Below are 12,930 nucleotides of genomic sequence, written 5' to 3' on the forward strand. Positions count from 1 at the left end.
TAGCTTTACTGTTGTATGAATCAAAGGGTTAAAAACACACACATACATACCATATACACATACACAGAGTTCATTGTAGAAATACATAGAACTCAACAGGTAATTAGCTTGGATGGGGTGGGTAGGAAGGGGGAAGTTAAGAAAGAATAATTATGGGAAGAGAAGAGTCCCAAGCAAAACAAATATCTTGATCTTTAAGGGGGCTTAAAGGGATGGGAGGGTTGGGGGGAAACAAACAAATAGGAGCTAAGAGTGTACCCATTAGTTAAAGAATAACTGAGCTATGGGGGTGGCTAGGTGGCGCAGTGAGTAAAGCGCTGGCCCTGGAGTCAGGAGGACCCAAGTTCGGTTCTGGCCTCAGACACTTAACACACAAAAAAAAACTAGCCGTGTAACCTTGGGCAAGTTACTTAACCCCAATTGCCCTCCAAAAAAAAAGGCAAAAAAAAAAAAGAATAACTGAGCTATATGAATGTAATGCAATAGTATTTCACCAAAAGAAATTATGGAAGAGATTATTTCAGAGACTCATGGCTAGTATGATCTGATGCTAGTGAGGTGAGGAGATCCAGAACAGTTTATAGGAGGCTGTTGTTGTTCAGTCATGTCTAACCCTTCATGACCCCTTTTGAGATTTTCTTGGCAAAGATGTTGGAGTGGTTTGCCATTTCCTTCTCCAGCATATTTTACAGATGAGAAAACTGAAACAAACCGTTAATTGGCATAAAGCTAGTAAATGTTTATATGAGGACAGCATTGTAAAAAAAAAAAAGTTGAAAAACTTAAGAATTCTACCAGTTCAGTAACCAACTATGTCTATAGAGGACCAGTGATGAAGCATGTTATCTATCTGATGACAGAGAGGGGATGGACTTAAAGTGCAAGGGGAAAAAAGGATTTTTGAACTTGGACATGATGTGGATTCATTTTGTTTGACTATGTTTACTGTGGATGAGAGGAAAGTGAAGCTGATGACTTAGAGCTACTCTGCATTTCACATGCAAATCAAGGTATCCCCTCAAGATGCCATTGGACCTCTTCCAAAAAACTAAGAACTACAATGGGATCAATGGGATTTTTCTTTTTTTGTCTTTTTAATGAAATAGGAGTGGAGGGACAGTTAGAAATAGGGATGACAGAGAAAATATTGAAACTTTTTTTAATGCATAGAAGAAAACAGAAGGTAGTTCAAAAGGAAACAGACAAGCAGAACAGTTTTCAAAGTGATGGATTGAATTTGTTATATGCTCTTTTTTTAAAGCAAATGGTACAAAATGGAAATTGTTTCATTATATAATCTACTTTTTGTGTTCTGCTATGTATATGGAAATGTTCTTTTTTGGTCCTTAAGTTAAAAAAATAAAATTTTTAAAAAGAAGCCATGATTACTGTCATGGGAGGAGAGATCTGAACTTGTGATTTGGAGTAGAAAACTGCCTCTGCCAATATTATCAACAATTATTCCACAATTTAGGGTATTAGAGAATTTCCTGAGGGTGCCAAGAGACTGGCCCAGACTCGTAGAGTTGATGATATATCAAAGGCAGAACTTGAACCCAGATCTTCCTAAATTCCAAGTTCACTGTAGCACATTCCCTCTTTTTTTTTATTCCCTTAAACAATCCAATGTGACACAAGATTCAACTGCCAGTAATCTCAAGTTGAAAGGGCATGAGAAGGGACCTCTTAACCTGATGGGTATCTTTTACCTTGAGATATACTACATATTTTAAAGGGATGCTAATATATTCGGGATGGGGGAGAAGGATGTAGGAGCATATGAAAAGGCCTTAGAGGCCCTCTAATCTAAACCTCCCTCTATGAAAAGCATCACCCATATGGTACTTTATAATGCTATACAAAGTAGAGGAATTGTTCAGTCTGAAAGCATTTATTATGTGCCTATGATGCGAAAGGCACAGTGAGAAATGCTGGAGATACAAAAAAAAAAGCAGATTCAGTCATGCAGACAATAGGCATTTATTAAGTTCCTACTGTGTACCAGGCACTGTACTAAACCCTGGGCATACAAAGAAAAGCAAAAGATACTCCCTACTCTCATGAAGCTCCAAGTCTAATGGGGGAAATAGCACGCATTTAAAGGATTGGTATTTGAAGGCTGTTGGCACACTTTTCATTTTTTGTAGAATAGTTTCATCAGTAGAAAATGGTTCTTTTCATCCCAAAGTTCGTTTGCCGTAAGCAGTAGCTTGTTTTCTAAGCCGAGTTGATCTTTCTTTCCTATGAGAAATGATGGGCCAAAGAGGTTGAAGGAGCCCAGTTTGAGCTGTGTAGGTCAATGTTGTAGAACGAAAATGAATGTGCTAATTAGCCTGAAAAGCTTTTCTTTGTTTTCTTCCCATCCCGGTCTCTCAAACTCAGCAACGGTTACTCCTCTTGGAAGGGTATGAGGCCCTGTCTTAAAGCCTTGGCACTTTAGGATTTTTCTGTCAAGGTGCTAGTCATTAAAGATCTTTCCATTTGAAAGCCACATTTCTTTTTCTTAAATGCTTTTAGACAGAAGTTTTCATTCACTCATTTCATTACATCAACTCCTATTCAGTTTTCTCTCCTGACTTTTTCCTTCCCTGTCTTTTTTTTTGGGGGGGGGGGAAGGAGAGGGAAATCTTAATTAAAAACTGTAAACTTTAATGCTTCTATGAAATAAAGGCATTTGCCATTTAGTATTTTTAAAATTTGCTAAATGTATTTCTTTTGTTATTCTTAGGCACAAGGAAGAGGGGAGTGGGAGGGCACTAAGTATGTTTGTGTGTCCCATTAAACCTAAAGATAACACACAAAATGATGAATGACCCAGAAAAAGCAAAGTGAGAGAGAAGGGGCATTAAAGAGTACATGATAGGGGGGAGGGAATGGGGAGCTTGTAAGTATAAAGTGTTTGCCTTAGGGCCTATCCTCAGTTTCAGAGTCAGACTCACATGATTGGAACTTGGTCTGATGTAGTAATGAAGCATTGATTACAGGGGGGGAAAAAGATGAAATGGCCTTTGATCATTCATTATTTTTATCTCCTAGCTGTGGAAGACAGAAAATTGTTCATAGGAATGGTTTCGAAGAAGTGTAATGAGAATGATATCAGGGTGATGTTTTCTCCATTTGGCCAGATAGAAGAATGTCGAATCCTCCGGGGACCTGATGGGCTGAGTCGAGGTGAGTGTGCTGTCTATAAAGTCTCTTTCCTTAAGTGCTAATTGGAACTCTGTGTCACAGTCAAGGTAGATGCAGCCACTGGGTACAGCTAGAGGTTACCCTGTAATATGTCCCATGTGATGAAGTTATCCACCTGAACTTTTCACCGTAGCTGAAATTATCACCTTTTATTTCAAAAGTCAAGAAGGTCTCAGTGCCAACATATTAACTCATGTTATCACTCTGTTTGTTCAATGGAAAAGCTGTCATAGTACTCTAAGAAAACACATCCCCCTTTTGATCCCAGATTGTAGTTTGTTTTCTTAGGCCTGGGGGAGCGAAGGTTTGAAAGCAAGGGATATTGGTTATTTGTGGTTTTCATTTTAGTCTCCTGATTTTTCTGCCTCTGCCAGAAAGAAATATTAAGATAATTACACTCTTTGATAGTGATATAGACCAGGAAAAACTTTGATATTCACAGAAAGCCCTATATGGACTTGGATTCCTTGTCCTTCCTTGAGCTGTCAGAATCTTTCTTTAGGGGCAAACATCCCAGGGACCCAAGTATGGAGAGGCTTTTAACAGACAAAGAAATTAGAGTTCTGGACAAGGACTGTTTTCTGGGATTGTAGAATCCCAGAAAGGCTCTAAGGCCTTGTGCCAAAATATTTATGAAATCAAACTTAAAACTGCTTTTACAAGAAACTATTCAGAACAGAGTAAAATATTGTTCTGTCCCCAGTTATCTCCTCCTCTCCTTTCCTAACCTATTCATAAACTTGAGAAAAGGTTAGGAGTGACAGCAGAAAACATTTTTAACACTAGGCTTTCTGTTTTCCAACTCAATCTTGGTGGTACTCAGATTCAACAAATATTAGGTACCTGTTATATATGTGCTAGGGAGTTCAGTATACAAAGATAAAATAAAAGGAATAGTCTCCATCCTCAAGGAGCTTACAATCTAGGAGAATGAGAACTGTATGCAAGTAATGATAATATAACTTAGAAAATTATTACCTTCAGGGAGATACTGATTTTACAGAGATGAAAAGTACCTTTTCCACCCTTAGTGTGAGGTCTGCATTCAATATGTAGGACAATTACAAGTGCACTCTCCTAATTACTGATTTCTTCTTATCCTTGATCCCTTTGGGGATGGACCACTCCATGTCACATAGTGATAGAGAAGGGTAAGCCACCAGTGACCAAACAGAGACTCTTTTCAATTCATCTTACCAGCTCTAATTGTGTTTCAAGCCATATGGGACAGAGTAGTCAGTTCTTCTGACAGCAAAGTATTGCAATGTCAGCTACCACAATCCAAAATATAAAGTATAGAATCTTCCCACTTACATCCACCTACATAGCTCCAAAATGGAAGGAGACACCAAAAAAGAAAATGACAGGTGGTAGAACAGCCGAGCTTTGATATGCTTATATCATTTCTGAAGGTGATATTTTTGTAAAGGGAGAACAGGAGGCACAGAAATCACAGTTTATGCATTCTCTTACAATTGGGATTCTTTTTGTCACTTCACATTCTCTGAAAAGCAGATGTCTACAAGCACTTTGGAACATAGAATTAAGTGTGATCCCTGGCCTTTGGGCTTCCAGTCTAAAGCTAGATTGTGTCTAGGCAGCTGTGCAAGAATCAGATTGAATCAAAAGATCCCTCACCAAAGATAAGTAATGGGATACTGTAACATTCACCCTCTGCCATCTTAGAGCCAACCATTCAGATAAGCTTTAGGGCATCACAATGATACATTCTTCCAGTCACAACTGATCAAGTTCCACTAAACAAGGGTATTATGGAGACCATGTTGAACAAAGTAGAAAGTTGGTGAAAGACATTATGATTGAAAATTCAAAAAGGACATAGTATGTAGGGGAGAATCTTGAAATGGCTTTGCTGCCTATTAAATAGGCCTACCATTGTCCACTGCTTTTCTCTGCCACACTTGGATGCCGTAGTTATTTACCACTTTCTGTAGTACATGAAACAGCCTTAGTGGTAATCTTAATAGAAGATAAAGTGGTTGGGATACTTGGGACCCAAATTCGGCCACTGACTCTATATGTGAACTGGAACATGTCACTAAAATTTTCTATGACTCAGTTTTCCTGTCTGCAAAGTGCAAATATAATTACTTTTCCCTATTCATAAGATGCAGTGAGGATCTGTAAGTTAAAAATATAAAATTATGTGAAAATACTACATATGTACATAATAAAAGTACTAAATACATATCATTAAAGTACTAAAAATGTATTATTGTACACATGGTTTAATAGTGAATCCTTAAATATGGAGTTTGATTATTTGAGTTATACTCTACATTCTATGATTGACCTGGCCAATTTGTGAAAATTTCTGTGCCTCCCATTTCCCATCCTACTGTTAAGTGAGAATGATAAGAAACAGTGTGCCATAACATAGGAACATGTTGTATTTAGAGCACCTTTTATTATTAGTAATTCTCTTTTCAGAGGAGGTTTTAAAGCAGCCTAGACTCTCCTAGTAAAGAGAACATGGTGCTTAATAAGATAATTTGGTTAATTTTATCAGCCATTTATTTGATGAACCAGTACTTGACAACAAAAGCAGTCCATTTCTGAAATACAGTTGAAGGAGTTCAGTGATCCATATTTTACCCATAAAACACTGTCCAAAAATGTAGAGCACCTTCCTATCCCTTTTTTAAAAGAATAGTCATTTCTGGTGAACTGATGCTAATTTCCAATAGCAATAAATAAATAAACCGATTAAAAAAGCTCATTTGTTCTGAAATGTAAAGACAGATAGTGGTATGCTTTTTTTTTCCTAATTTGTGGAACCCAGAGTTTGTTTGTTTTTTTGTAATACAGGAGACTGCTCTTGAATGGGTATATTTGCTAAAAAGAACAATTTTTGATGCCTCTATTTTGCTTTTATTAAAGAATTACAGTTTTCAATCAAATTTTAATAAAGCATCTCCCATTAGTGGCATTGCAGACAAAAGGCTTTCAGCATTTCTGTTCCCAACTCATTGCTGGCTCAGCTATTTAAAAAAAAAACACTTAAAAAAAATTAAGTAAAATAAAATGAAACCTGGGTCTACTTGAAACATAGTCCATATGTCTGAACTAGGGAGCTAATTATTTAATGGAAAAAATTTTAAGCCCATTCATTTGACTATGGCAAAAACATTGGTTCAGCGATCTGGTTATTTTTTCCCCTGATTACAGTGACAAGAAAAGAAGCCATATGTGCCCTTAGATCTCTCATTTATTCCTACATCCCATTTCTATATTAGTATTCAACTGAAATTATCAACAGCAATCATTGCTTAGTAGCTCCCCTGGAATCAGCAAAGAGATCCCCAAGATAAAGTAATGTCTAAAATTTTTGGCCTAAAAACTCCTTTGACCCAACAGCCCCATTTGAGTATATGTGGAAGGGGGATTAGGGGTAGAGGGTATGCATCCAAGACTTGTGATTTCATTGGTATAAAGAACACCCAGTGAGGAAATTCCATCTACCAACATAGATGGGCAAATCATCAGTATCTTATAGTCTCTTAGTTGCCTGGGGCACTGAGGTCACATACAAAGTGTAGGCCACAGTATAACAGAGAAAGGGCTTAAATTCAGATCTTCCCAAGTCCAAAGCTATCTCTGTCCCACTACCAACCCCCTCCCTCCCCCCCACACACAACCTTCTTCCAAGTCAGTGAAGAAGGTCCTACCACAGCTCTTCATGCCCAGATCTTTCCTGTGCTGTTTCCATAGTATTAGAACCTGGTATTCCAGACATGACTGTTAAAAAAAAATCCACAACCCATAAACATACCAAAGTGAGGAATACCAGCTTTTCTAGCTTCTAATGTTCTGTAATAGAGAGAGGACGGGATTTGAGAACCTAGCTTCAGGGTCTGCTATTTATATTACCTTTGTGACCTTGGGCACAAACTTCTCTGAGCATCTGCATCCTCATATATAAAATCAGGACAAAAATAGGTCTAGAGTTGGAAGAGGACCTCAGAGGTCATCCAGTCCCCACACTTTCATTTTACAAATGAAGAAACTGAGGGCCAGGGAGATGAATTAATTTACCGAAGGTCATAAAAGTCGTGAGATCCCTGAGTGCCCTTCTTGATCTAAATCCTGTTAGATTCATGTAGGGAGTTTTTGTATTATTTTATTTTTTACTTTTTTTCATATATCCATTCTTCTTGTCATCATCCACTGAGTATTATATGAGGAATTTGTCTAATAAAAATACATCTTAAATATAATTCTTAGCCACAGGGAGCTTGCAGTCTTAAAAAAAAAAAAAGAAAAGAAAAGAAAAGAAAGAAAGAAAGTTTAGGCCAAAGGATGAAGTACACTGTCCAGAAGATATTAAATTTTTTAAGAACACTTTATTTTTGACTAAGAAATCTGATGGTGAAGAGTACAGTCAATACTGGGATGGAACAATAAGCAGATTGGTTACCATCAAAAACTCATTATAATAATTTAATTTGATCAGGATTTTTACCGAATTTGCTCTTTAATGAATGCACTTCCAAGCCATTAAAACATATATTTACCTCCACTGTTTTTGCAAATCCTTCTTTTACTGTTTTATCTTATTAGGAAATGTGGTACAGGGACTGTTTGGAGTGAGCGTACATTATAAAAAACCAAGTTCCAGAAGAATTTCTCAGATCCCCCAGTATAGTAGAGGGAACTCTGAGTCTCTTGATGACTGATATGAAGGGATAGGAGCAGTGTGTTAATATTGAAAGAGTACTGAATTTGTAGTTACAGGACTGAAATGCAAATCCTTCTTCTCTTATGTACTACCTGTATGAGTTTGAACAAGTTACTTGAGCTCTCTGGGCCTCTGTTTACTCATCTGTAAAATGAGTAGGCCGGATTTGAGATGACCTCAAAGGTCCCTTCCAGCTCTAAATTTATGTGTAGATTTACAGATATGTATATGTTATATATGCACATACATATATACATGCCTACCTTCATTAAGAAAATACGTTAAATGTCACATACCCATTCATTGTTAGCACTTCCTCTTGAAATTATACTCAAAATTCTGGTTTGAGACTCAAAATTTTGGAAAGCTAACACATGTATACAATAGCGTTAGCTCATCGTTGATTTCCTAGGATGACCAAATTGGCATTTCTCCCCTTTATTCAATATCCAGGCTCTACTGAAAATTACTGACTCTATAGAAAATTGTCCATTGTGGCCTAATCTATAAGATCTCGTGCATTTTAGCAACTGACATCCACAACATTTTAGTTATACAGATGCTATCCAGGAACTTGGACAACTCTAGAACCCAGAAGTCATTTGAGATTCTTATTTAGGTAGAATCCAACCATGTTAGAGTGATCCATAATTGCAGTACCAAAGGCATTCGAAATTTAACTGTCACCATTTTCATCCAATCTGGGACAAGCCAACACTTTCCCATCTTTTCCCTGGGGATATTTAACTTAGTTATGATTTTTAAGATTTTTTTTCCTTTTTTTTTAACATAGAGGAAGTGGGGTTGTTTTCATTCTGTCTTCCCCTTGCCCAGATGTCTAGATATTTGAAAATATACATAGAATAATAATGTAAATTATAAACTGAATTTTTAAGTCTTTAGAGATCACCAAAATTAAATCTAAGGTTCATTCTACATACTTTTGTCTAGCCTCTGAATTTGGTCCAGGACATCCATTCTTAGATGTCTTAGAATCTTACACATATTCATTCAAGTCTTAAACTTAACACCTGGGCAGCTAGGTGGCGCAGTGAGTAGAGCACTGGCCCTGAAGTCAGGAGGACCTGAGTTCAAATCCAGCATCAGACACTAAACACACCCAAAACTAGTCATGTGACCTTGGGCAAGTCACTTAACCCCAATTGCCCTACTTCCCCCCCTCCAAAAAGCAAAAAACAAAAAAAAAAACTTCACACCACTGGAGATGTGCCCCTATTTCTAAGTGAAGAATTTAAAAATTTCTCTTACACTCAACATTAACCTTACAGCACCTGGCCACTGACAAAGATATATGGTAAGAACAGTCTGTCAAATCCAGACCTTTAGCTAAGTAAAAATATATAAACAGAAAGTCTTTCATGGATGGAAATATACTTCCACTGGAGCCACCATTTTTATGTGTTGTTCTTCCAGTATAAACTAATCATGATGATTTCACTCTTTTCATATAAATAGCTGAAAGGTTCCATCCTTTGTGTACCCTAGCCATGCCTTTAAAGGATATATTTTTAATTTTTTTAGTCAGGAGCAGGAATTCATCTAGTTCTCTAAAAAAAATCTCTTACAGCCCAGAGAAAAGGCAAAATACCTGAGTTAAGATATCCTTTCAATTGAAATGACAAGTGTAATAGATGTGTTCCAAAAATCTTCTCTGTAACAGGGCTACGTGCTTTCTTCAGATCCTGTCTGTAGGAAGAAATTACTTTGAGAAACCTTTCCCCAGTCAATCATTTATCTGTTCTAGCGGGTGAGAAGGCAACCTTGCTGAAATAAGTGAAATTCACCTCCTTTCATTCCTATTAGTGATCTCTGACATCTCAAAAAGTAGAGACAATAAATAATTGCCAAGTAAATTATGGGCCGACCACTTTTACAAATTCATTTTTGCAATTATGTATTTGAATATTTGCATGTCCTTGCTGTTTTGCTATCCCTAGCTCCTACCTCCCAAATGCTACATCATTATTTGGGTCCTTAACTTCCCCACCAACCCAATTCCTTCTTAATATTTCTCAATAGTCAGAGTATATAGGGGTAACATATGCACAGGTACTAAAGATTTGCCTCATAGAATCAGAGCTTTTGCTCCATCACATCCAGCTGGACTCTGCCTTCTCCCAGAGCTGATTTTGTAGAGGGTAGTGATAAACTTGGCATAACTTTTGCTGAAGCCCATCGAGGGAGTGTCCTCAGGGAGAGTAATCATCAGCCAACACTATGGAGTTTTTGTGACCCCATGCCCATGAAATCCTTGAGCTGTTGTATCTATCTACTCACTTTGATTTTTTTCGTTGTTGGGTCTCTATGTTTTTTAAGGGTGAGAAGAAAATCCCGCCATCTTACTCTGATGACCTCCTGTTGCAGAGAAATTACAGAGGTTAACAGGCCACAGAACTAAGAAATGTTTGGCTCGGGAGTTATTTAACTTAATCCTTGAAAATGGCATAGAGAGAAATTGTTCAACATGAGGTCCCACTTCATAAATGACACAGTAATTTTCCCTCCTAAGTAATTGAACACAGAGCACACTGTACGGTACTTAACAGAAACCCTAGAGGAAACCGTTTCTCTGTCATTCTACCACTGCCAATAATAATAATTTTTTAAAAGGTTAAAAAGTCATTGAATTTGTCAGGTTAGTTTGGAGGTTGGGGGACTGGGGTGAGGATTTTATAATTAGAGACATCAACTGAGCTTTTAATTGCATATTTCATAGAGAAAGGGGCACTGATTTGAGCTTATAGAGACAATTTTATTCTGTGTCAAACACTTTTCTATTGAGATCTGCTAAATTGCAACGTCTTTCTCCCTAAGTTACTTAAAGCAGTTGAGCTGGTTTGGAATTGTGGTAAATGCATAAACTGTGCCTTATTGATTTTTTGTTGACATCTTACAAGCTTTAAAAAAAAAATACATTCTTAACCTCCATTTGGCAACTGTCAGTATAGCACAGGCTTCTGGGTAATAAGAGCAAATGAGGTGAATGAAGCAATTTTCTTGACAATTAAAAAAAAAGCAGTATTATTCAAGGCATTCTATGATTTCTAATATGTCTCCATTAGATTGTTCTTTTTTCCCTCCAATGAAGTCAAAAGATAAGAAATGGAAGAATAAAAGCCCCTAGTGCTATTTCCTCGGTTACTAATATTAGTAATAAACAAAATGTTTTTGAAGAGAAATTACCTTGAGAGTGATGGTAAATTCAGTCTTCTTAATTTAAGTGCATAGCTTTAATATGGAATCTAGCAGAAATACCATGTTCTCTTATTTCCCACATTAAATACATTGGCTAGAATGTCTTATAAAAAACCTGTAAATTAGTTTTACTGATGAAAATGTATCTCCCTAACACCAACTGCAGCCAGTATGGCTCTATACAAGATGTATAAATAGCAAGCTTCATCAGCTGTTATGATGTCTGAGAGATGTAGGAAGCCACAAACATGAGAGCTCTCAGTAAGCCAAGCTTAATTCAATCTTTACAAGACTAGCTTAACAGTGAGATAAATATCCAGAAAGAGCTGGACATTTTCCTATCCCTTATCTGTATCTATCTATATATGCATATGTATATATAGATACATAAAATGAGTTTCCTCTTGTATAGTGAGGTTACTCATATTAAAAATGACAATACAACAGGATACCAAAAAATGCATTGACTTTTCATGACTTTGCGGTGATGGGCAGGTATTGCTTTATCTTACTGTTGTTTGATTAAAATGTTAATACAGTCTTGACTTGATAATCTCACCAGGTACACACAAAGCAAAAGAAAAAAAGAGAGAAGTCATGTTTGATTCCTCATAAATTGATTTGCATAAACCAAACACTCTGCTGGTGGTTGGGGTGTGGAATGCTTTATTTTGCTCATTGGCCACAGGGGCAACAATATTGTATTTGTTGATGCCAGAATTTAGCTTTCATGCATTAGCTCCGAAATGACAATATGCTTCAGCCCTCTCTGTGTTTAGCTCTGCCTCATTTGGAAATCTTTTAAGTAGTAATAAAAATAATGTTTTGAGGAAATTGAGTGGAACACTAAATTATTCTCTGATACCTAAGTTCAAACTGTGCAAGGCTAAAGAAGCTTAAAATCAATGCACTTTTAAAGTCATTAGAGATCATAAATGAATTAAGTCTGTGTTGCTTTAGCTAAGCTTTTAGTGTGCTGTGGTATTATTACAAAATCAGCCTGAATCTGCATTAATTTCACAGTCTTTTTCTCTGAGAAGCCCAAGGGTGCATGATGAATAAAATGTAAATTTCAGAAGGCAGTGTTTTTATTAGTTAAAAGGGCAATGAGCCGTGCAGGGGGAACGTTGACCTGCATGGTGGCCAATGCTGGTACAAGTAGCAATAAAGGGAATAGCTCAGGCGCTAGGGACCTGGGCTATCCTGCAGCAGAGCAAGGGGAGAAAGAGTCTGCAACAGACGCAAGAAGTTCAAGGCATGTCTAGAGCATATGTTATTTCTCAGGTCAGAGCTCTGATGCATTTCATAGGATCACAAATTTTGAAAGTCACAAAGATTTCTTTCCAAAAATTCCTTATGAATTTTAACATTTCACGCTGTTGAATATTCTCACAGTAATAATGCCAGTTATTCCTAGGAGAAATGGATAGTTACTAAACATTTTATACAAAGGTCTTCTTCCTGCTTATGCTTAAATAGCCTCATTATACATATATATGACAATATTCTTTTTTTTTTTAATTCCTCTGATCTGGCAGAGAAATCTACCCCTGGCATTTTAAGCTCTTCAAACTTTGTTTGCTAATTTGCCCTTGGTGTGAGAATTTTATTTGTTGTTGCTTAAGAAGCAACAATAAAATTTGAAATGCAAAGCCCTGGTATGCTGATGCCCTGAGTGAAAAGATGAACTGCCAGGGAGGAAATGTAAAATACCAACTTTTCCTCTTAGAAAATGCAAAATCAACCTTGCTCCTTTCAAACCCTGTGGCTAAAAAGGACCCAGCTCCTCCTATGTAAAAATAAACTAATAGATAAATAAATCTTCC

At 36.9% G+C, this 12,930-nt stretch overlaps 1 protein-coding gene across 40 annotated transcripts in view; it reads left to right on the forward strand.

The window, feature by feature from the left end:
• LOC138175978 (CUGBP Elav-like family member 2) overlaps positions 1-12,930 on the forward strand; it is a 697,415-nt gene that overhangs the window by 608,443 nt on the left and 76,042 nt on the right. For all 40 annotated transcript variants that reach the window (XM_069106622.1, XM_069106621.1, XM_069106593.1 and 37 more), the window contains one exon: positions 3,037-3,171. In XM_069106622.1, coding sequence (XP_068962723.1) covers positions 3,037-3,171 — 135 coding nt within the window. The remainder of the gene's footprint in view (positions 1-3,036; positions 3,172-12,930) is intronic.

The sequence above is a fragment of the Petaurus breviceps genome, unplaced genomic scaffold (genome assembly GCF_028583685.1).
Source record: "Petaurus breviceps papuanus isolate PSGF00001 unplaced genomic scaffold, PetGlider_PUasm1.0 80, whole genome shotgun sequence".
Taxonomy (NCBI): domain Eukaryota; kingdom Metazoa; phylum Chordata; class Mammalia; order Diprotodontia; family Petauridae; genus Petaurus; species Petaurus breviceps.